Source organism: Puma concolor, chromosome D4, assembly GCF_028749965.1.
Source record: "Puma concolor isolate L17-30 chromosome D4, mPumCon1.1.hap2, whole genome shotgun sequence".
Classification (NCBI taxonomy): domain Eukaryota; kingdom Metazoa; phylum Chordata; class Mammalia; order Carnivora; family Felidae; genus Puma; species Puma concolor.
The window spans coordinates 89,972,917-89,995,068 of NC_141679.1; the positions used below are offsets into that span (position 1 = coordinate 89,972,917).

General features: G+C 59.7%; 1 protein-coding gene across 4 annotated transcripts; it reads right to left on the minus strand.

Annotated features, from left to right (window-relative positions):
* Window positions 1-3,401: 3,401 nt before the first annotated feature.
* On the minus strand, window positions 3,402-19,274 carry FAM78A (family with sequence similarity 78 member A). Of its 4 annotated transcripts, XM_086684309.1 has the most exons (4): window positions 17,207-17,529; window positions 5,978-6,638; window positions 5,470-5,919; window positions 3,402-5,336 (listed from the first exon to the last, which is right to left on the minus strand). In XM_086684309.1, exons 1-2 carry the CDS (start codon window positions 17,527-17,529, stop codon window positions 6,110-6,112), a joined length of 852 nt encoding a protein of 283 aa, XP_086540435.1. In that variant the 3' UTR covers window positions 3,402-5,336; window positions 5,470-5,919; window positions 5,978-6,109. The 4 variants fall into 4 exon arrangements, with proteins under 4 accessions (XP_086540435.1, XP_086540436.1, XP_086540433.1 ...); XM_086684310.1 differs by lacking the exon at window positions 17,207-17,529 and adding an exon at window positions 18,920-19,274 and having other exon boundaries at window positions 5,470-6,638; XM_086684307.1 differs by having other exon boundaries at window positions 5,470-6,638; window positions 17,207-18,121.
* Between the last annotated feature and the right edge of the window lie 2,878 nt (window positions 19,275-22,152).

Below are 22,152 nucleotides of genomic sequence, written 5' to 3' on the forward strand. Positions count from 1 at the left end.
TGGGGCGCCTGGGGGGCTCCGTCGGTTGAGCGTCCGACTTCGGCTCAGGTCATGATCTCGCGGTTCGTGGGTTCGAGCCCCGCGTCAGGCTCTGTGCTGACGGCTCGGGGCCTGGAGCCTGCTTCGGATTCTGTGTCTCCCTCTCTCTCTGTCCCTCCCCCCGCTCACGCTCCCGCTCTCTCTCTCTCAAAACTAAAGAAACATTAAAAAAAACAAACAACGTGGTGTGTGAACTCTAGCTCAATGTAGCTGAGGAAACAACACTGAAATCCACTTGCCTGACTGGCCGGCACTCCGTATGTGTTTGTTGAGGATGCTGAGAATCCCGAATAAACCCAGTAACGTTGGGATGTTGGATGTTGCCGGTGACGTTAGCCATGTTGAAGAAAGGAAGTCTCTGGTCCCTGATGTCAGAGGCGGCCCTGCATGCAGGGTTAACACTGAGCGCAGCTGCTGTGCTTCGCTGGGAGGGCGAGTAGGTGTGCGTGTCCCGGCCTGCCGATCAGGAAACCCAGGCGTGCGAGGTCAGGCAACCGGCCGACCTCACTTAGCGAGACAAGTGGCAGCCAGTTACGGCCAAGAATAGCGCGGGGCTTCTGACTGCGTCTCGCTCGCTGCAAATACCGCCGCCCGTCATCTGATTAAAAAGGGACCATAAAATACGAAGCGGGGCAGCAGCACTCAGACCTAAGTTGGGCTCGGGCCGGCGGAGGAACGGATCCGTCTCTGCCTTCCAGTCCGCCTGGCCCCACGTCGCTCGTGCGGGTTAGCCTCCCCGGACACAAGCGCGGAGACGGAGCTCATTCGCTCAGATGTGTTCTCTTTGCACTTAATGATTTTCACCTTCCAGTGTCCGCGGGGCCGCTGCTGGCTGGTGTTCGGCACCACGCGGTGGGGTGGCCTCCGGCGCTGAGGTTTGCAGAAAAACGGCTACGGGCCGTCTGGTGGAACTGGAGTGCTGTGGCCGGGAGAGAAGAGACGGAGCGAGGGCGAAACACGGCTGTTTGAAACCCGCCCCGTTCTGCAGCTTCCCAGCTGAGTGACCTCCAGCAAGTCCCGCAGCCCTTTCTGAGGACCAGTTTCCTCCTCTGTCAAAGCTTCCCTTCTGTATTCCGTGGGCTCCGCGGTGACAGGCACCTCTAGGGCCCTCCAGCCCCGAAGCGCTCGCTCTGGATGTGCGTCTTTGCAGGACTTAGCCGCACGCTGAGGACTTGCGCGGGCCCTTTTGGATAGTGTGTGTGCACGGTGCTTCGGTATTTGCCTTAATGCAATGGCCGGCCCCGGGCCCCGGCCAGGTGGGAAACAATGTCTGTGGGGCCAGCCCGGCGGGACAGAAGATGGCCGAGAGGCAAGTCGAGCCAGAGGTGAGAAGGCACATGTGAGCCGATCGAAACGTCCAGGGGCCTGACGGCTCCGGCCGCCCTCGGCCTTGCAGTTGGACCATTAAGCTGTCTTCCTCTTGGACCACAGCAGGTGGTGTTTCCTCTATGGACTGAAGCCCTGACAGTGAACCAGAGTCCAGAGCCTGGGCTCTCCCCAGAAGGGGCCAGAGGTGACAGGCAGGCTGCACGTGGGGTCCTGGTGTGCCTGCTTCTCCCAGGCATTCCGGGGCAGGTGGGCCCGGCCCAGCCCAGACAGCCGGCTCGCCCAGGCCCTGCTCCTGGAGGGGACCTTGCGACAGCTGGCTCGAGTCTGGTGTCTGCGTCTCATCCCAGTCTGGGACTTCTAAATTTAACCTGCTATCAGCCTGAGAGGCGGGAGGGCTTCCACTGGGTGACTAAATGCCACTTGGAATCAGCTATACTCATGGCCAGCCTCCGGACACACTTCCACCCCCCCCCCCCGAAGGCTACCCCCAGTGTAGGGGTGCCCTCAGAGCACCCTCAGCTGTGTGCCGTCCTGAAGGTTCAAACCTGAGCAACTCTGGCTTAATCCTGATGTGATCCAGCTTGGCTTTTCTCCCGCTGCTGGCTAGGCCTGCACCCCTGTTCTGTGTTCACGCATGAACATGTACACACACACACACACACACACACACACACCAGGCACTCCCAGAGGCAGAGCTCAGGAGCCGACTCCACAACCGAAAGCCAAACCTCGGCAGTGAACTGAACCACCCATAAGCCATCTGGGTGGAGGGCGGCCAGAGGGGCCTGTTATGCAATTTCCTGCTTTGGTGTCTCAGACCCAGGAGACAGGATGCAGAATGCTATTGGGTGGATGCCGCGTGGAAAACCCAGAGAAGAAACCGAGTCCCCGATGCCCAGAGCGAATGGGGGGGGGGGGCCCTTGCCCTCCGGGGCAGTGCTGAAAGGCCGCCGCCAACCCTGAGGGGTGAGCCTGCGGTCTGCAGCTGACCGGGTAGCCCCAGGCCCGACTCACTGTGGGCATCAGGGAACTGAGGGCTGCACAGAACCTTCCTGTGGGAGGGGAGAGGCATTTCCTGCCCGGGGAAGCCCAGGATGGAGTGAGCCAAAGGCACGGGGCTTTCTTAATAGTCATTGATACTTATTGAGCACCAAACGTATGCTTCGCAGCAACAAGCCAAGATTGAGCGTGCGCATGCAGCAGTAAGGGTTTGGGCTCCAGGGCCAGGGTTCAAACTCCACCTCTGCCTCTTCCCGGAGGCGTGGCCTTGGGCAGCTTGTCGACTCCTCTGTCCCTCAGTTTCCTCATCTGTAAAATGGGGATCCCAATAGCACCTGGTTTTGTGAGGGTTCAGTAAGTTAACACCTGGGAAACTGAGTAGGACCCGTGTTTTCACCACGTCGGCTGGGAGGCAGCTACCCAAAGAATCGCCACTTTCCATACAAGGTAAATGGGGCTCGGAGAGGCGTGGTGTCTGACCCAAACTGGTGCAAATTGCCTGGAATCCATGGCCCGCCCTCAGAGCCCACACCCACTCCAGGACCTCTGGACTCACCCACCTCCCCTCCTTTCATAAGAAAGTTCTCAGTAAAAGAAAGTTTTTACTCTGCAGGCTTGGGCCCCACGCAACCCCCTTCCGTCACCTGCCGGCTGGGGGCAGGGCACAGGGCCATGTTCTAGACTGACACTGTCCTGATGCCTGCTTCTCCATGCGAAGACAGGTTTGCAAGGTCCAGGGGGTAAGGGCCCCATCTGAGCACTAACTCCCCTTGTCGCGCGGGTTTCTTCTGTTTTCCAGAAAGCCAAGCCGCCCTCAAGTCCTGCCTCCACCTCAAGCCTGCGGTCCCTCCTCACCACGGGGCACAGCCAGGGGCACTTTGGGCGGGGACCTGAGGCCCCAGGGCTGCAGACAGCGGAGGACGCGTCAATAAGGTGACCCACCTCCAAATACGCTCACTCCCGTGGCCACAATACAGGCCCGTGGACCCCAAAATGAACCAGCACTTTAGAAACATCCAGACCCTAGCCAGGCCTACTTTAAAATTACATTTTATTTCTCTTTGTGAATATTTGTTGTTTTTCAAAAAGGTTAATATTACATGTTCTTCAAGAGTCTTGTGCCTCCTGGTAAGTGCATTGGTTTGTTTTCACAGTACTCTCCACGACCACGGATGGTCCTTATTGCTGGAGGAGTGTGTCCACGCCAGGAAACGGGGACACCGGAGGGATTGGGGACCCAGGTGAGAAGCCTGGGGTCTGTGCTCCCGACAGGGAGGAGGCCCAGGGACCAGACCCAAGCTAAGCCCAGTGTCCTTGGCCAGACCTGCCGTTTCTCCAGGGTCTTTCCAGCCCCGTGTTCAGAAAGGCCGGGAGGGACAGAGAGAAAGGGGTACAGGAGGGGCAGGGTGAGTCAGGGAGCAAGGTGAACTGGGGCCCAGGCATGCGGGGGGGTGGGGGGGCGGGCAGCCACAGCAGGCGTGCCCCCTTCGGGTGGGCACAGCGCCGGCTCCTGGCAGGAGGGCTCGCTCACGCTCAGCGAGCGCCTATTTGCGGGATGCCGCCCCCAGCAGCTCATGGCCACCCCCTAGCACAGTAAGATCCCCTTCGTGGTGACCCAGCCCAGAACCAGAACTCCAGCTTCCTGACCCCTCGCCCAGGGCCCTTCCTCCTTTTTTAGTGCAAGAAAGACCTGAGTGCAGAGAAGGGCCACTCCGTTAGGAGGCCAGGTCCTGTCCACGGCATCAGGACGCCGTCACCCTGGCCCCCCGCCCACCCGCTCCCGGCCTGGCCCTTCCCCAGAGGTAGAGCTGGGACCCATCGTCCCTCTCACTCGAGGCTCAGGCCTCCCCGGGTGACTGGGTCTCAACACACCAAGGGGCACAGGGGGAAGGTGCTAGGCCTGACACAGGGGTTCCCGGGCATCGCGCAGGCAACCACAGTCCCGTTGTTCCGGGACAGCTGTGGGCCCGATGTCGGGAGCGGGGCTGCAGAGAGAGTTTGGACGTGAAGCACCCCTTGGATAAGTATACTACCACGTGGATAAAGGAGCAGAGCAAGGTGACCCACATCCTCCCACGCTGTCACCGGGGCTCGTCCAAGTGGCTCATCGGCTGCAGAAATGAACGCTTTTTCTTTTCTGACGGTTTTCTGTGCTTGGGTATTATTATTAGTTGGAAACCCAGGGCCCGGTGAAGTGGCTGTGGGGTTTGGCAAGCTGGAGGAAGGGGGGCTTCCGTGGGGTGTCCCTCGTAGGTCCCGCAAGCAGCCTTCAAGGCAGAAGGCTCGGCGTCGCTCAGGACCATCCTAGGGCTCCGGAGGGCCCTGGACCCGAGGGAAGGTGGCCCTCCAGACTGACCACGCTGTCCCGACCAGCCTCCGGAGTGGCCCCGATGCCTGTCAACCACGGCCCCACGTGACCCCCGCCAGCCCGAGGCCCCGCTTTGCTTCCTTGAGAATCAGCAGCAGAGGGGTGTCTGCCGACAGCCTTCCCGGCCTCCCCAGATCCGGGACCACCCCCCCCCCCCCACCGCCCCCCGCCGGACAACGTCTCCCCAACCTCCGACACTGGCGCCCAGAGCCTGTTTGCGGCTTCCCCCAGAGCCCCCGGGAGGGGCATCCCCTGAGAAGGAGCCAGGAGGGAAGTCACCCGCCTTTCTTACCTTAGAACTAAGTCTGGCTCAAGGTGGCCGGCCCTCCAGGCGTTTGGGGCCAGTGTGGACGGAAAAGGGAAAGGCGGGCCCATCTGTGGCTGGGTGCTGAGGACGGGAATGGCGAAAATCCCCTGGGCCCAACCCTCCTTCTCTCCTCCGAGATCCACCCCAGGCAAGTTAAGGCTGCCAAGAAGAGAGAGGAGGGAAGCCCAGATCCCTTCTGCACAGGTATGGGGTGGGGGGGTGGGGCACGGGGGTTTCCACCTGAGCCCGAGAGAAGGGGGGAGGGGTCTTTAGGTGGTCTGTCTGGTTTCGTTTCTGCTGAAACGAAAGAATGAGCAGCTGGTTTTAGGTCTAAATCTGTCCCCCTGCCCCCCCCCCCACCACGAGCCACCCGGGAGGAGGGGCCAGGCACCCTCTCTCTCGGCCCTGGCCCTGCCCCCTCCCTCACCTCTAGCAGAAGGTGAACAGTCCGGTAGAAAAGAGATCCTATTTCTTTGTCGGTTTGGGGCTTTTTCCTTTAAATTCAGCTTAAGGCAGAAGAAGTTTGGCAAAGCGAGTCTACGTAAGGCCGCGTGACGGGGGGGGGGGGGGGGGGAACGAGGGAGCTGCCGCGGGGGTGGGGGGAGCCGCCACTCACAGATCAGCAGCAGTGCCGGTCAGGGTCATGACCAGCTCCGCCTCCTCCCGCCCCTGAACCTCGTAAAGAGGTGTTTAAAAAACAAAACAAAACAAAACAAAACAAAACAAAACAAAAACCAAAAAACAAAAAAACGAAGAAGAAGAAGAAGAAAAACTGAAAAAGCAGTTGATTCGGGGAGGCTTGCAAGTGAATGACTGAACTGCCAGGAGAGGAGACCCGAGGTGAAGGGGCACGTGGGGTCAGGTGTCCCGGCCGGGCCTCCCCCTCCCCGAAAGGAAGCAGGTGCCAAGAGGGCTGGGGGAGGCCATCCCGGGGCCTTTGCACAGTGAGATCCGCCCGCTCAAGAAGGTAGAGTGGTTGTAGTTTGCTGAATGACCGAAGAGTCCGTGCGGGTGTGGGTAGGAGCAGCGTTATAATTCGAGTCTAGCCTAGCAGGGCGCCCTGGCCGTTACCGGTGCTTGGGCGGGATCACCACGAGCGGCTGCCCGTACTTGGGCCGCCACATGAGGACCTGAGCGTCGTTGGCATTGGGCTTGACCAGGGCGCTGGGCGGTATCGGCTCGTTCTTGCTCAGGATCTTGGGCTGGTCCTGGGCGATGGGCTCCCGCAGCCTGGCGCGCTGGCCGAGGGGCCGGTTGGGGTTCACCTCGATGCTGAGCTGCATACGCCAGTGCAGCGTCTGCAAAATGATCATGTCATTGGTCGAGGTGTTGGTGGCCACCAGCCACGTGGTGAAGCTCTGGTCCCGGTAGATGTTGGTCAGCTTGGCCACGTTGCTCTCACTGACGGGCACGGCCCATGTGACGCTGGGGTAGAAGTTGTCGTTCATGCTGATGATGAACTTGGAGTCTCTCTTGGTGGGGCCCACGATGGTGCACGTCTCCGTGGTGTTGCCGTACCAGGGGTAGTTCACCCCGTCTGAGTCACTGATGGCCTCGATCTTGCCCTCCTGGAGGTCCGGGAGCTCCCAGCTGGACCTGAGGACAGGAAGACCAGTTTACTCAGTCGGCCACCCACAAGGCTGCATCCCTGAGGCTTACCTCGCGGGGCCAGGGCGGCACCAAATGATAACACAGACAGCCACTGTCACGTCTGGGCTCCCCCAGACACAGCCCCCATCAAAGCCACATCCTGTCCTCCTGCACCATCTCAACTCGGTCACGGCAACTGTTACTGTGACAGTAGCTCTCAGGCGGAAGGAGACACCAACCTGTCCTAAGTTACTCTGGGGACACGTGCCCCCGGGGGGCTGGGAGCACAGCAGCGTCTGGGGCATCAACACTCATCAACAATACTCATGTCCATCGTGCGCCCGGCAGATAAAGAGAGTGAAGCCAGGGGCTGGATTTTTCTTCCCCGAGCAGTGGGGCCTGGGACCCAGGCGGCCAGACTTCATCCAGGGCCACTCCCACCCGAGCCCCTGTGATCCCAAAGGTCAGGCCGTGCTGCACCCAGACTTCGGCACAACCGAGGAAGCCAGCGGTCCTCTCCAGAATACGCTGCTCCCTGCGACGCGTTCTGGTTCACAGCCGCATGATTCGCAGTGGCCAAAAGGTGGGAGAAACCCAAGTGTCCATCAACGGGAGCGTGGATAAACAAAATGGGGTCTGTCCACACAATGGAATATTCTTCAGCCTCGAAAAAGAAGGAAACTTTGCGGTATCCTACAGCGTGGATGAACCTTGAAGACATCACGCTGAGTAAGAGAAGTCAGACACAAAAGGATAAATACTGTCTGATTCCACGTCTAGGAGATCTCCCTCGGGTCATCAAATTCATAGAAACAGTGGAACAGTGGATACCAGGGGAGTGGGGGCGGAGAGTCAGTGTTTAATGGGTGTAGAGTTCCAGGTGGAGAAAATGGGAACGTTCTGGAAACAGATGCACAACGACGTGGATGGACTTAATGCCACCCAACTCAAAAATGGTTCAGATGGTGAATTTCATTGGGCATAACTTCTCGGTATAAAAAGACGCACCCCTCCACCAAAATGCATCGCTTCACGTCAGCGATTAGCAAACCTGGGGCCACCCTGGGAGGGATGAAGAGGCATGTGATTTTGCTAATTCTCCTGTTTATTTCATTTCTGTTTTCGTTTCATTGAAAAAGTCACAAATTAGGGTAACACCTGCCTACCAGGCCATCTCCTGCCCGGGGCCCTGAGCTCATGAAGCTCCCAGGGAACCGGGGCAGCAGCTCAAACGACCTCGCATTTCTGAAGTCCCCACCGGTCCCCGAAAGCCAACAGGCCACAGCAGTCGCGGGCAGGCGAGGCCGGGCAGGCCACCCACACAGCAGGTCGTGAGCCTGCTGACCCCGCTCTCCTCACAGGTGGGTATCACGGGCCGGAAAAAGAGTTTAGGGTCCCTGTCCTGGATTTCTTAGAAACCTGTGCCTTTGCCCCACCTGTGTCCAGGCGCCTAGAAAGCACCCACTCTGTGCTCTCACGGTGACCGTACTCGCTTGCAAAAGGTTTTCTTTTTTTTTTTTTTTTAAGGCAGAAAGTAAACTTGCAAAAGGAACTTTACTCTTCAGTGGCTGTCTTTCACTTCCTAAGAGCTGGCTTGTTTTGAGGGAGTGGGGCTCAGCACCAGAGCGGCCCCCCTCTCCCCCAGCCTCAGGTTTCCTTTCCTCCCCAGCCTCCAAATGCCCGAGCCTCGGCTCAGTCACAGGCGGGTGACGGTCCTTGTGAGCCAGCAGACAGTCGTGTCTCATGTGGGATATTACTCAGAATCAGGTTCCGGGGCCTTTGTCTTCCAATCATCACAGGCCCGCATGGGCTGCCTCTGTTCCCCAGGGCCCCAGCCACCCCCCGCCGCCCTCGCCTAGTCGACGAGGTGGGAGTGAATGCAGTTAAGGGAACAACTTCTGGGGGACACACGCCAGCCCGGATCCAGCCTCAGTCCAGCTGCTAGCTCTGATTAAGTTACAAGTCTCTGAGCCTCCATTTTCTCATCAGTTAACTGAGGATAGTCCTACCCACCTTGCAAGGTTTTTGTGATGATTAGATGTATTGATATAAACATATAAATGGCAATACGTAGAAGCTTCCAGAAACCATGTTGGGGGGCATTTAGAGGTGTGCCAGCCCTGACTGATCTGAAGCCTTTGTGACCTCCGCAGTTTGGGGATCATACATGCTTGGAAAGGAATGAACTGCACGCAGTCACTGCCTCCTCCAAGATTCCCTGTTTGTTCTGGGACGACCTTGAACTTCAAAGCAGACCCTCGGTTCTTTGCTCCATGGCAGAGAGGGGCGAGGTGGGACCCCAGCCCTGCACACACCGAACCTTTTCCTTGTTGCACGGCAGAGGTCCCACAGGCGGGCTGTGGTGCACAGAGGCCACTTAAAGGTGTGAGCAAGGCTCCCAGGACTGTGCACACACACGTCGGAATCAGACTCCTCACTCTCCCTCCCATGCCCTGTTCCTGTGGCAATCCCCATCCACCATCCACTCACCAAATGTTTGCAGAGCACCCGCCGTCGGTGTTTGCAGAGCACCTGCCATCGGTGTGTGCAGAGCACCTGCCATCAGTGTGTGCAGAGCACCTGCCACTGGAGGACGCTGCACTCTCCGGGCACCTGGCACCATCCTGGACTCTCTCTCTCACCTCTGCACGCTCCCCTTCTCCTTTGCCTTCACCCTGGCCAGGACCCCTCCCTCCTCCCGGGTCTCCCGGCCTCTACTCCTGCCTCCTACAATATTCTCCCAGAAGCGGGAGTGATCTTTTCAAAACACAAATCTGTCTGCACTGTCCCCCAAAGCCAACGCATCTGAAGCCCAGGACCCCTCGTGCGCACGCACGCACGCACGCACGCACACTCTCCCCAGGCTCCAGACCCACCAGCCGCTCTCAGTTCCTCTAATGGGCCGTGCCCCTCCTGTCCCTCCGTGTCTCGAGGCCTTCTGCCAGGACCAGTGTCCCTCCTCCTCCTGTGCGGGTCACTGCTCCTCGTGGCTCAGCTCCGGAGCCCCCCAGAGAAGCCCACCCTGACCCCACCCAGGTGGCCCCATATCCGCTGCCATTCAGTCCTCGCCCTGCTGCTTCCTGGAGCACGCACAGGGGTGATCCGATGACCATGCGATCGCTTGGTGATGATCTCTAGAGGGCAGGGGCCAGGCCTCCAGGATGCAGGCAAATAAGTGTTGGTGGCCTGGATCGGTGACTGTGGGCGGCCTGCCCGGCCTTGGCTTCAGGGCCTGGGCCCCAAAAGGGGGTCTCCTTAAGGAGTTTAGAGTGCCCAAAGCCACCCCATTCATGCATTGTCTCACCTGGAGTAGCTGTCCCTAGCACCCGCTGTCCTTGCAGTGACGCCGGTGACAATGGTCATGTTCCCTAAGCACAGAGGACGTGTCAGGTACGTACGTCTCCCCAGTGCTTCTCCTCAACCACCCTGGGGACACGTCAGAGGGGCACGTTTTATACAAGAGGCTTGGAGACGGTACAGGCCTTATCTCAAGGTCACACAACCACAAAGCCGCCAGGCCAGGACCCGCAACCTGAGGGAGCTCTTAGCCAGCGGTTTCAAAAGACCCTCACTCAACCATGCACACACACACACACGCATGTGCACACACACACAGAGGCCCTTACCCACAGGCCTCCAACACGGGCCTCGCCCAACACTCACACACACACGCACATACACACACGAGCTCGAGCATCACAGCTGGCCGAGGGTGTGGGTCTGAAGGGGTTAGAAAGGCCTTCCCTGGAGACCGAGGAGGGTAGAGGCGATGCTGAGGGCCACCCCTGGGGGCCGGGGAGCATCACGGGGGCAAAAGCTTCTGGGTGGAGGTGAAGGAAACCAGGGATGCCCAGCGCGGTGCCTCGGAGGGAAGGTGAACTGGCCCTTTCATTGACCTTGGACGACAGGAGCACACCTCTCCCAGCCGCCCGGAAGAGCCTGAAGGGCTCTCCCCCCAAAACAGACGGCCCCTCACACCCCCAGGGTTTCCCCACCTCTCCCGGGGCTCTGGCCGCGTTTTGAGTTCTGGACCCCAGAGCCAGACTGGACCCCAGACAGGGGTCTCAGAACAGAGTTTCCAAACTTCCCATCTCTATTCATTTTGGTCCCATCTACATTCTATATACTTCCTGTACTATTATTCACTTCATTGTTTTCCTTAAAATCATTTTTTTAAAAAACTGCATTTAGTTTTTCCTAAGAAACACACGGAAATAACACGTTGAGTGTCCTAGATACATTTTTCCCCCAAATATACATTCAAATAAATACGTTGCTTTAAATTACAGTTGCATCGGGGCGCCTGGGTGGCTCTGCTGGTTAAGCGCCGACCTCAGCTCAGGTCACGATCTCATGGTTTGTGAGTTCGAGCCCCACATCAGGCTCTGTGCTGACGGCTCAGAGCCTGGAGCCTGCTTGCGATTCGTGTCTCCCTCTCTCTCTGCCCCTCCCCTGCTCGCACTGTCTCTCTCTCTCTCTCTCAAAAATAAAATAAACATTAAATTACAGTTATACTTAGGCTTAAATGAGTTCACTTCAATATTATTTCACATCCCACAACTGATGCCCGTTAGATGCTCTGAGAAACTCATTTACAGACAAGGAGTTGAGGCTTGAGGGCAAGAGGGCTGCTTGGACCGAGGCTTTTCTGCCCACATTGGTCCCACTGGCACTTAGGGCTTATCTCGCCCGGTCCCCAGTTTTACAGATCTCATGGTCTTGTACAATTTGCAAAAAGTTCAAATCCTGCAAAAGTTTGCAACCGGGAGCCCAGTTTCCTGATTTCTGCCCCGTGTGCCCGCCTGCCAGGCCAGCCCCTTCCCCGGGCACCTGCTCTCCGAGGGAGGGTCTGGGGGTGTCCCCCCACCGCCTGCTTCCAGGGCTCTCCCAAAAACCAAGCCCCACTCCTTTTGCAGCCCACCCCCCCCCTTCATCCAGGCCCCAGCACCATGTCCCCTGGAAAGGACCAACGGTGCCTAATCTTAATTTTTAGTTGTAAAAGCTGTGTTTTTCTTTAAAAAAAAAAAAATCGCTATAGAGAAGTATATGAAGTGAGAAAGGAAAGCCACGTCCTCCACGCCCACCCCCACCTCACTGAGGTTACTCACCACATTACGCTTTGGTAAACATCCTTCTAGACCTTTCTCTGCATAGACCCACGGTACGTGTTCCCATTCACAGTGTTTTCTTTTAAACAAAAATGGGTTCCTACGCTGCATGCTTTACAACTTTTAAAGAAACGTTTTATTTTGGAGAGGCAGACTGAGAGCGAGCGAGCGAGGGCACAAGGAGGGGGGGGGCAGAGAGAGGGAGACAGAGGATCCCAAGCAGACTCCACGCTGTCCGCCCAGAGCCCAGTGTGAGGCTCAAACTCACGAACTGTGAGATCACGACCTGAGCCAAAGTCGGATGCTTACCCGACTGAGCCACCCAGGCGTCCCCTTATATTTTAAAAAAAATCTTTTTTTGCAAGTGCTGGAGTTTTCATCCTCATATATACATCCTTCTGGCCTGGGTCTTCCATTCACACATTAGGCAATTTGTTGTTGTTCAGATGTTTTTTGTACGCCTACCCTATGCCAGGCCCCGGGCCAGGTGCACAAAGTCCCTGTAAGACAAACTCTACAGGTAGAACAGCACTGAAGGGCATGTAGGTTTGAAATTGTAACAGAGCCAGCCAGACCCACCTTCTAGACGCTGCCTGGACTGTATGTACCCCCTCAGCCCGTGAGGCGGTCCATTTCCCCCCCAACCCCAACACCGAATCAGCTGCATTTCTACCCGGAGCCGATCAGCAAAGAACAGAAGATCTCAGGATTTAATTTGTTATTTCCCTGATTGCCACGGCTGTCGGGTGCCTCCTCGCACGTCTCCGGGCGCAGCCAGCTTTTGTTTTCGGCACTCGGAAGGTGAGGGTTGGAGCCATCGCTTGGCTGGGGCCGGTCCGTGGGGAGCTCTCTTTGGGCTGGGCAGTCCCCCTCACTTCCTCCCGCCCCAAAGCCTGGAAACAAGGACTTCCCTCTCCCACCCACGCCACCCTCGCCTCCGCCAGGGCCCAGCAGATGGGGGGAGGCAGCCTTCCGGTCCCAGAGAGGAAGCTTCGTCCTCGATTGTTCTGTGTGGGCCCGCGGCTGCAGGAAGGGGCCACGTGGTCACCCGCTGGAGCAGAGCAAGGCTCCTTGGGCAAGTGGCCTCAGGTCTCAGAGGCTGTGTCCTCGTCATGAAAGGAGGGCCCCATGACGTCCTTGGGACACAGGAAGGGGAGCCCGGGCAGCTCTGTTCATCACCCAGCTCCGGCGTCCTGCCACCGGCCTGTGGCCTCAGTCCCTGCGCCCCCGCCTGGCCCCTTCCCACCAGCCTCCTTGTGGTCCCGAAGCAGGTGTCCCCCCGTGTGCTGGCTGGAAGGACCTTGCAGGTCTCCTCGCTCAAGGCTCTCACGCCGTAGGGGGGCCTGCGACACCCAACCCTGGAAGAGAGAGCGGCTCTACGTACAGCAGTCTTCCCGCTGACTCCACCAGGCATCCCAGATTTAATAATCAACTACTAGCAGCTACCACACCGACACCTGTCGTGGATCGAGTGCATCGTGTGTGCCGGGCACTGTGCTGAGCTCTTATCGTGCACTATCTCATTTAACCCCTCACAGCAACCCAGGGAGGGAAGGGACCATTCTCCCCATCTCACAGATGGGAACAGAGAGGCCCGGAAAGGCTAAGAGACTGGTCTCAAGGTCACAGCACCGCGGGAGGGCGGAGCTAGGATCCGCACCCGGCTGGACCAGGGGGACAAGGGTGAGGGGAGGTGGCCCTGTCCCCCCTGAGAGACCCTGTCTCTTGAGCTATTCCCTCCACTTCACCCCCAAGTCTGCCCTTTGGCCTTGGCCGTGGGCCGGCCGCCCTGAGGGCTTCAGAGAAGGGCAAACGAGGGACGACATGAAGCGTCTCCCGCGCGGGCTAAGAAACTGTGACTTGTCGCTTAGAAGGCTGTGCCAGCTGACAGGTGGTGGCTGAGGAATTGCGGAGGATGGGGTTGTGAAGACAGGTGTCTCCAACAGTTTGGGGTGGGGGGAGGTGGCTTTTAAAGCAGTGTGGGCTGGCCCGAAAACCATATAGAATCCCGTGAAGCTGGCACGGAGAAACTCAGCGCTCCATGGGTCTCCTCTGGAGGAGTCGGGGTATCACCGAGGTGGCTTGTGTGACAGTTCCACTGCATATATTTCCAGCCCGGGATGTCATTCTGTAAAGTTCTCCTGGATTAGGGATTAATTTTAAGCAGGGATAACGTCAAAGGGTATTACGGGTTCCGGTTAAGGATTTGGAATTAATATTTTGAATACAAGCCCGTTCGTAGAGAACGGGGGCCCTGACCTTAACCTTTGCCACCTGGCTTCCCTCTCCCCTGGCCACTGAGGTCCCGGGCGTGGGTTTCATTCTAATGATCTCGATCCTCTGGGTCTAGCCCGGCGGTTCTCATTCGAGGGTGGCTTTGCACCCTTCCCGGAGACATCGGGCAGGGTCTGGAGATCACAGCGGGGGCGCCGGGTGCTCCTGGCATTGAGATCGTGCCCCGCGATCACGAGTTCGAGCCCCGCGTCGGGCTCTGTGCCGACCGCTCAGAGCCTGGAGCCTGTTTCGGATCCTCTGTCTCCCTCTCTCTCTGCCCCTCCCTCTGATCGTGCTCTGACTCTCTCTTTCTCTCTCTCTCTCTCTAAATTGAATAAACGTTAAATATAAAAAAAACAAAAAAAAAACAAAAACAAAAAACAGAAAAGAGCGTCATTTGGGGTTGGGAAGATGGCACCTAAATGTTTCCAATGCTCAAGTAGGAGCAGACATCAGGCTTTCTCTAAACAAGCCCTTCTCATCTGCAGAGGCCGCCAGTCGAATACAGAGCTCTGCCCAGGATCAGAGGAGCCGTGCTCTCTGCTAATTCCACTTTTTAGCACGATTTGGCCAATCAGTGGTAAGTGGAGCTTTTTCCAACTCAGCGTCTCAGCCACACGGTGGTCACCTAGCACTGTCCTCTCACTGGCCCCTCAGAGCCACCTGCGGGCAGTTCTCTCCTTATCCGCCCTGGCGGCTGTCACCCGGCACACGAGGTGGCTGGCCGGGGGGGATGGCTCCACACGGCCCCTGTCCAGAGAGCCTCAGGTTCTGCCCTCTCTGTGGAGCCGGTCCTGCCCCAGCCGGGAGTGCGGAGGCAGGAAGAGCGGGTGCAGGGGGACCCGAGAGGGGGGGGGGGAGGGGGAGGGCAGGGCAGAGGAGGAAACAAAAGGAAGCAAATGGAAAGCACACAAAACGGCCTTCAACCTCGGAAAGCTCAAATCATTCGTGACTTGCACTATTTTAACATTTTTAAAAGTCAGGAAGTGGGTGCTTTGTGAACGAGAGAGACCTGGGCTCAGGAGAAACTTCACTCCCAGGAGAAGTTTGATCTGCCCGGATTCAGCCACGATTCTCAACTTTTTGCGGACACCGTGGCTCACCCCCACCCACCCCCCAGGAGAGAAGAACGCTCACATAATAACCACGTTAAAGACCACCGAGGGCTTGGTGCCGTGCCGACTGCTTGACAAATGTCATTTCTCGTAATTCTCGCAGTAAAAGCTACAGGGCAAGGACTATGACTGGCCCTACTTGCAGACGGGGAAACCGAGGGTCAGAGTGGCTGAGGTCACACACCCTGGAAAGTGGCAGAGCCTGGACGCCCGCCCAGGTCTGCCTGACTGCAGTCTAGGTGCGCACTGGGTTCCTCTAACCAGGAACCAAGGACTGGCACAGAAAGGGAAAGTCATCTCGGGTCTCCGGCCTCAGGCCTGCCTCCAGCAACAGTGCCTGAAAGTGCTCAGAGCGGAGGCTCTAAGCCCCTGTGTGCAGATGGGGAACTTGAGGCCCCAGCCGGGCCTGTTCCTCCTCGCTGCCCGCCGCGCCGCCTCGGCACTCGGCCCCTTTGGTTCTCCCCCAGCTTCCTCCCGGCACTCGGATCTTTCCAGTCTTTCCATGGTCAGCAAAACCCTCTGCCTTCCCTACCCCTTCTCGGGAAGAACGTAGCCTGTGCCTCAAACCCCCAGAAAACCCTCTGCGCCTGTGTCTTGTCACTCGTCCCGGATCCTTTGCAGGGTCCAAAAAAGGTTTCTGGCTGAAGGCTTCCTAGGATCTAGTCCACACCGAATAACTCAGAATCATGTTTCCCTTCTTGCAATGGAAAGTCAGCACCCCCCCTCACACACACATACACACACACACCGAGTTAAAAGCCACTTTGGAGAATGAAAGGGCCTTGGGTAGAGACATCAGGTTGATGGAGGGACATGCCCCGCGTGGGCCCCTGTGGGGTGATCCTGTTTACGCCCTCATTTTACGCTTTACCGCGTTTCTCGTCTGCCTTACAACTTCAGAGTCATTAAGGAAACGCAATGAGATTTAGTGTCCTGCCACCTTCCATCCCCTCCCCGCCCCCTCTAACTTCAGAGGGGCCCAGGATGTCCTGAGACCCGGGAAAAGGCCCAAGTCCTGGGGGTGCTCCCCTGCTCCGCTCCTCCCTTGAAGAACCGGGAAGAAACAGCGTGCACCTGGAGAGGCTGGCCGTGGGAGAGTATCCCCCGCCAGTCCCGGGCACAGTTGGGAAGCTGTCCCTGGGGCCCCGCCTCGCTCTCTCAGAGGGACCTCGTGCTCGGAAACAGCTATTTTCACCTCCCTGTCTTCAGGCGGCCCTGGAAGCTAAGTGGCTTTCCTTCCTGTCCACCTCTTCTCTTTCCACACTGGGACGACCACCCCCAGGAACCCCAGCGCACGCCAGGAAAGAAAGCGCCGGCTCCCCGTGTCCTGCACCCACACGTGCATTGTCCTGGGAACGTTCTGGGCCCCAGGCTGGAGGGAAGAGGCCAGTGGGCTCCTCTCAGCTGTGAGGGCCCCTCTGGAGCCTTCTGGACACTGACACAGGATGTCTACATCAAGCGGCCTTCTGCCTCGGGGAGAGAAAAACGCTATACCCTGAACCGAGAAGGCTCGGTTTCTAAAACGAGCCACCCGCTCAAGCAAAACACCGGAAAGCGTTTCCCCCCCCCCCCCACCTCCCCGTCCTGATATGCATGTGAAAACACTGCAGAGACAAGTTCGAGCCCAGCACCTGTGCAAGTAACTATGGAGGGCTCCACTCTCTTCTCCTTAACTTCCGCCACATGGACCTCTCCGGGAGGCCTGAGCCCTGGGGGGGGGGGGGGGGGGGGGGGGAGCGAGAGGGGGGTGCCAAGCCTCAGCCTCTCTAGCAGCCCCAGGACAGCATGCTTGTTTTGCCAAAGAGACACCTGGTGGAACGTGCCTCTGCTTTCTCAGCATCTCGCAGGGAAGGACGCAGGAACCCCAGGGGCCGGTGACAGCAGGAAGAGAGGTCCCAGAGCCGTGACCCCGATCCGAATCACCAGGCAAACCCTGGAGATCACCTGGCCAAGGAGGACACAGGGACGGCTTCCACCGCTGCCTGAAGCTTCCCTCCCACCCCAGGCCTCCAAGCTCCCCACCCCGAGCAGCACCCCCCCCCCCCCCCCCGACAGCTTGTGTCTGAGCAGTACTCACATGCCCTGTTCCCCATACTGGTTGTAGAACTCCATGTGGCTGCACGCCTGGATCCAGCCAACGACCCAGGTCTCTTTCTTGGGGATGGGTGGCATGACCACCTGGGCCGAGGCACGGAAGTGGGGTGTCCTGTAGCGGAGCACCACGCTGGAGGACTCATCGATGCTGGTGGGGATGGGGTCAATAGAGGCTTTCACGTCAATCACGGTGATGCCTTCCCGGAAGACTCTGGCTTTGCCCCCGATGCTCTGAATACAGCCCATGGCACAAAGCAGCGCTCTGATCTCCAGGGAAGGCCAGCAGTCCCAGAGAAAACTGGGCATTGAAAGGATGGAGGTTGCGGGACCCAGTGCAGACAGTACTGCTCTCCAATCTCAAATCTCAAGACCGATATCCATAGGATAGAAAACTTCACTGAGTAGAGGGGGTCTGCATATCACTATCTCGGGCCTGCTTAGAAATAAGGATTTTGCTGCATTTCAAGAGCCCTGGGTCCTCTCCTCTTCTGCTAGCAGTGGACAAAAATCACCGATATTCTTTGGGTTAAGAAAAAGGAAAGTTTGGAGGTTAATGGGTAATCATGGTGCTCAGACAGCCAGCCCTTCCGTGCCTCACACGCTGGGAACGCAGCTCGGAGACGCTCCCTGAAGTCTTCGGGCGGCGAAGGCGAACGCCGGCAGACACATAAATAAGGAAGGCTCCGTCCCCTGCGCCGCGCCGCCACCGTCGCTGCAGAAGTCCTACTTCCTGCCCTCTGCCTTCCGCACGCGCTCGCTCGGGGCACACGCACCGGCCGCTCGCCCAACGGGGCCCAATCAATGGAAGAGCAGTTTCTGTTCGAGCGCGGAGGCCCCGGCGCCCTCGGGGGCGAGCGCCGACCCGCGGCTTCCAGGAGGCGAGCGCCGGGCACGGGCCGCCCGCAGGGTCCCCGAGGAGCGCGGCGCGGCGCGGGTCCCCGTGGGCGCCCACTCGCGGGCGCGGGCCGACGCCCCCACGCGGGCGCCCCGCGTCCCCCCGCCGCTGTCGCTGTCGCCGCCCGCCGCCGTGCGGGGCTCCGGGGCTGCGCTGGGGCCGCCGCCCGGCTCGCCGCGACCGCCGAGGACCTGGTCGGGGGGTGGAAGGGACAGGGCGTCAAGGCCCGCCTCAAAGTTGAGCCGAACTTTGCTGCGGGGAACGCGCGAGGCGGCGACGCGTGTGCGCGGGCTGCAGAGCTGACGGCGCAGCTCTGGGCGGTCTCCCCGGAGGCGGCGGCCCCCCCCCCACCTCCGCCCGCCCCGTCAGTGGCGGCTGCACGACCGCGCGCACCAGCGAATAATCGCCGCCCGTGACATCTCCGCTGACACCTCCCGGCCTGGGAGTGGCGTGGGGGGGGGGGGGTGCGACCGGCTGGCACTGCAGTGGGCCGCGTGGACTTGCCCGCCCTGGCACTGCCCCTACCGCCTCGCCGCCGGCGCCCCTTCCCCGCCGGGTCCCTCCGGCCCCCTGGGGGCGCAGTGCCACCCCGCAGGCCGGTCCGATCGGGCGTGTGCCCCTTCCCGGGCCGGGATACTCCGACTCCGGAGGGTGCAGTGCCCCAGCCCCGCCGCGTCGGGCGCCTCTGTCCCCCACCTCGCCAGCCCCAAGCGGCCCCGGGTCCCCGCGCGTCGGGCGCGCTCACCGCCGCCCGGCAACTTTGGCGCGCACGCCCCCACCCGGGCGGCGCCACAGACTCACCTGCCCCTCGGGCCGCTCCGCGTGCCCCGGCCGCCGCCCTCCGGACGCCCCTGACCCCGCCGCGGGCACGTCCTCGGGGCGTCCCCCCCCCCCCCCTTCCCCCGGGCAGTGTCCTTTGGCTCTACTGGGGTCTGGGGCGACCGTGGGCGCCCCCGGCCCCCACCTCCTCCCAGCTCGGGGCTGCCAGTGGGTGGCCGGGGGCGGAGGGCTGAGGCTCGGGGCTCTCTCGCCCCCACCCCGCGCGCCCGCTTTATTTTATGATCATTGTGAGCGTGCTGTCGCCGCTCAGCCCCGCCGCCGCGCCGCAGCCGCCTGGCGCGCCCCGCGCTGCCTCGCTCTGCTGCAGCATCGGAAAGGCAACCAGGTCAAACTTTGCAGAAACTCAGCCCCTGCGCCGGCCTGGCCCCGCGTCCGCCCGCAGCCGCCGGCCGGAGCGCAGCGCACGCAGGGACCGCCGCCCGCTCGCCGGCCCCGCGGGGATGCAGGTCCGCAGGCGGCGGCGGCGGCGGGCGGGCGCCGCCTCCTCCTCGCCGCCCGCCCAGCTCTCCACCCTCGCTCTCCGCACACAGCCCGCCCTCCCCCTGCTAATCCTCTCCCCGTCTCCCCCCTCTCTCCCCCTCTGCAGCTTGTGGGGAGCTGAGCCTCTCCTTGCATAAACGACATTTCCTTTTTGGCCAGCCCCGGGAATTCTGGGTAGTGTAGTTCGGGTACTGTCTCTGGTCCAGGGGGGGCTCCTCTGCCCTTTGAACTGGGCAGCCTGTCTGGGGAGAAGGGTTGCACCGTCCTGGTGTTCCTGGCCAAGGTGGGGCCGTGACGGAGTGGAAACAGGACAGGGGTCCCGGGAGGCTCCGGGGCTGGGAAGCTTGGGGTGGGGGAGAGAAGTTTGGGGAAAGGGTGCCTGGGACTGAGCCTCTTGGCACGCTGACAGGTGGTCAGGCCTGTTGAGCCCCAGCTGTGATAAGTGCTGGACAAGCTTCATCATTTCATCCACCATCAGGAGGTCTCTTATGCATTCCTCACAGAGCTGGAATCCAAAGCTGGGAGACCCCAGAGACTTGCCCTAGGGCCCTGGCAGGTGGCCCAGCCGATCCTGGGACCCCAGAAGTCTGAGTGCAGAGGTTCGAAGAGCGTTTGACCCTGGACGGCGGTAGGATAACTGTGAACCTCTCTAAGCTGCCTCAAGCCAACCGCCCCACCCCCACCTTGCAGTTTACCACCCCCCTCCCACCCCCTAGGGAAAGGCCAGGTGGTTTGTGACATCAGAAAACCTGGCAGCCACATTAGAGCCATGCTCTGCCCCCGCCCCACCCCCATGACTGACTTCCAAAGGTACCCACAGCCGGCTGGGGGACAGATCATCCTGACCCCTTCAAGCCTGACCGTCTTGCGTGCCAGTGAGGGCGGGAGCTGGAGAGGAAGAGTTCTGGCCGCTCTGAGGTCTCTCCTTTGAGGGATGATCAGCCAGGTCAAGTGATCTGTCTCATGCCAGCACCAGCTCAGGCCACAGGTACCTTATTTCTAGTCCTGCTGACTGAGACCAAGGCGGGGTGGCCTCGTGACCTGCTTTCTGCCACACAGTAGAACCCCAGACAGCAGAGGTCTCCTAAGGACCCCTTGCAAGTGACCGTTTCCAGGCAGAAGACTTCCCTGAGCTCATAACCATGGTGGCCCCTCTCCCTGCTGTAAAGTCAGGGCACACCCCCCACCCCCGCAAACATTCTGCCCTCCTGGGACTCACTACAGCCTCCCACACCCCCTTTGCCGGCAGATGATTAGTAGGATATTCAGTTTGTATGTAAGTAAGATGTTAGCATTGGGGGACGTTACAGACATCACCCCCAGCGCCTAGACCAGAGCCGCCTGCACCGGCCAGGGTGCTCTCTGAAGTCCCAGATGCCACCCTGGTGACCAGGACAGGGGTGCTCCACGAACACGTGCTGAGCCGCACATTTTCCTCATTTGTCGTGAAAAGGACAGAGACCAGAGACGTAACCTGCTCACTAAGCAGCCAAAGCCCTGGATAGGAAGCTGCCTGAGTGAACACAGAGACCCGGGGGTCGGGGCACAGTAGCTTTTCAGAGTCTGGATCCCCAGCCACATCTGGCCAAGTCCAAAGCCCGCTCAGTTCCTCCTCCTGGGATGCTGTCCTTGCTGGCTGGGGCCAGCGCCTCTGAACGGAAGGGAACCAACCCCTAGAAAGCCCTGTCCCTAGCGAATCCCACCAGAAGAGGTGCTCAGGTGCCCATGGGGTGAGGGTTCTTGCAAAATAGAAGCCCCCTCCTCCCTTAACCTCTCAGCCCCATAGATGCCTCCCCTTTCACATCACCCCTCCCCCATGCAGTGCTTTGTCCTGGGTTAGGTGAGGGCCCCTTTGGTGGGAAGAGGGCTAAGGCAATGTCCGTAGGCCTGTTTGTCAGGCCCTGAGCTGAGGAGTGCTCCCCCCAAGGCCAGCCCTAACAGACAGAGGGGTCTTCACGGGCTGGGCTCATGTCCCCATCCCATCCCAGCTCCCGATGAACACTTCAAGGCTCCCTAGCTGCTGCCCCAGCTGCCAGGCCCCTTTGGCCCTTCTGCCTCCCGACTCAGTCTTCCTCCCGCTCAACATTTTCTGGAGCTTTGTGGGTGCTGGACACAGACCCACAGCTGCCTCGGCACACGTGGAAGGCCCAGGATGCATCCACACGTGTGTGAGGCGCTGGCATCTGCAGAAGAGAGGAAGGGGACCTCTGGGTGTAACATGCCCAACACCACGGGCACACTCACATCACCTCCACCGCCGGCCTCATCCCCTCCCCCAGACCTCAGTCTCCCTAGACTCCTCGCTAAAGTCACCATTGAAGGGGGAGGCGGAGGGACTGGAGGGCCCAATCTCAGCCCGGAGATGGTGAACTCTTCAACGTGGCCACTTTGGGGACTCAGGGTATGGTCAGCGGGAGGACAAGTTCCCTCAGTTCTGGGCACGTTGGCCCAGAGAGGCCACGGAAAACCAGTCATGCAACTAATCTACATGCCCCTGCCCAGCTGGGCTTTAACGTGCAGCCCAAACGAGCCGAGAGTCCTCCGAGGTCTGCAGAGACAGCTGGATGCAGTTTCTCCCCACCGAGCATCACCCATCACCGTAAACCATCATACATGGCTCCCCACAACCGCCCCACCAGCTGGCCTGTGTCACCACGGCATCCCGCAGATGAGGCCCTGAGACCTGGCGAAGACGGTGGTGTGGACTGAACGCA

What these genes read in the sequence shown, in the direction of transcription:
- FAM78A (XM_086684307.1), bottom strand. Translation starts at nt 17,529, where the DNA reads ATGCCCAGTTTTCTCTGGGACTGCTGGCCTTCCCTGGAGATCAGAGCG. An exon ending in CAGTATGGGGAACAGGGCAT is followed by an intron (nt 6,639 to 17,206) that starts GTGAGTACTGCT and finishes TCCTGTCCTCAG; the next exon opens with GTCCAGCTGGGAGCTCCCGG.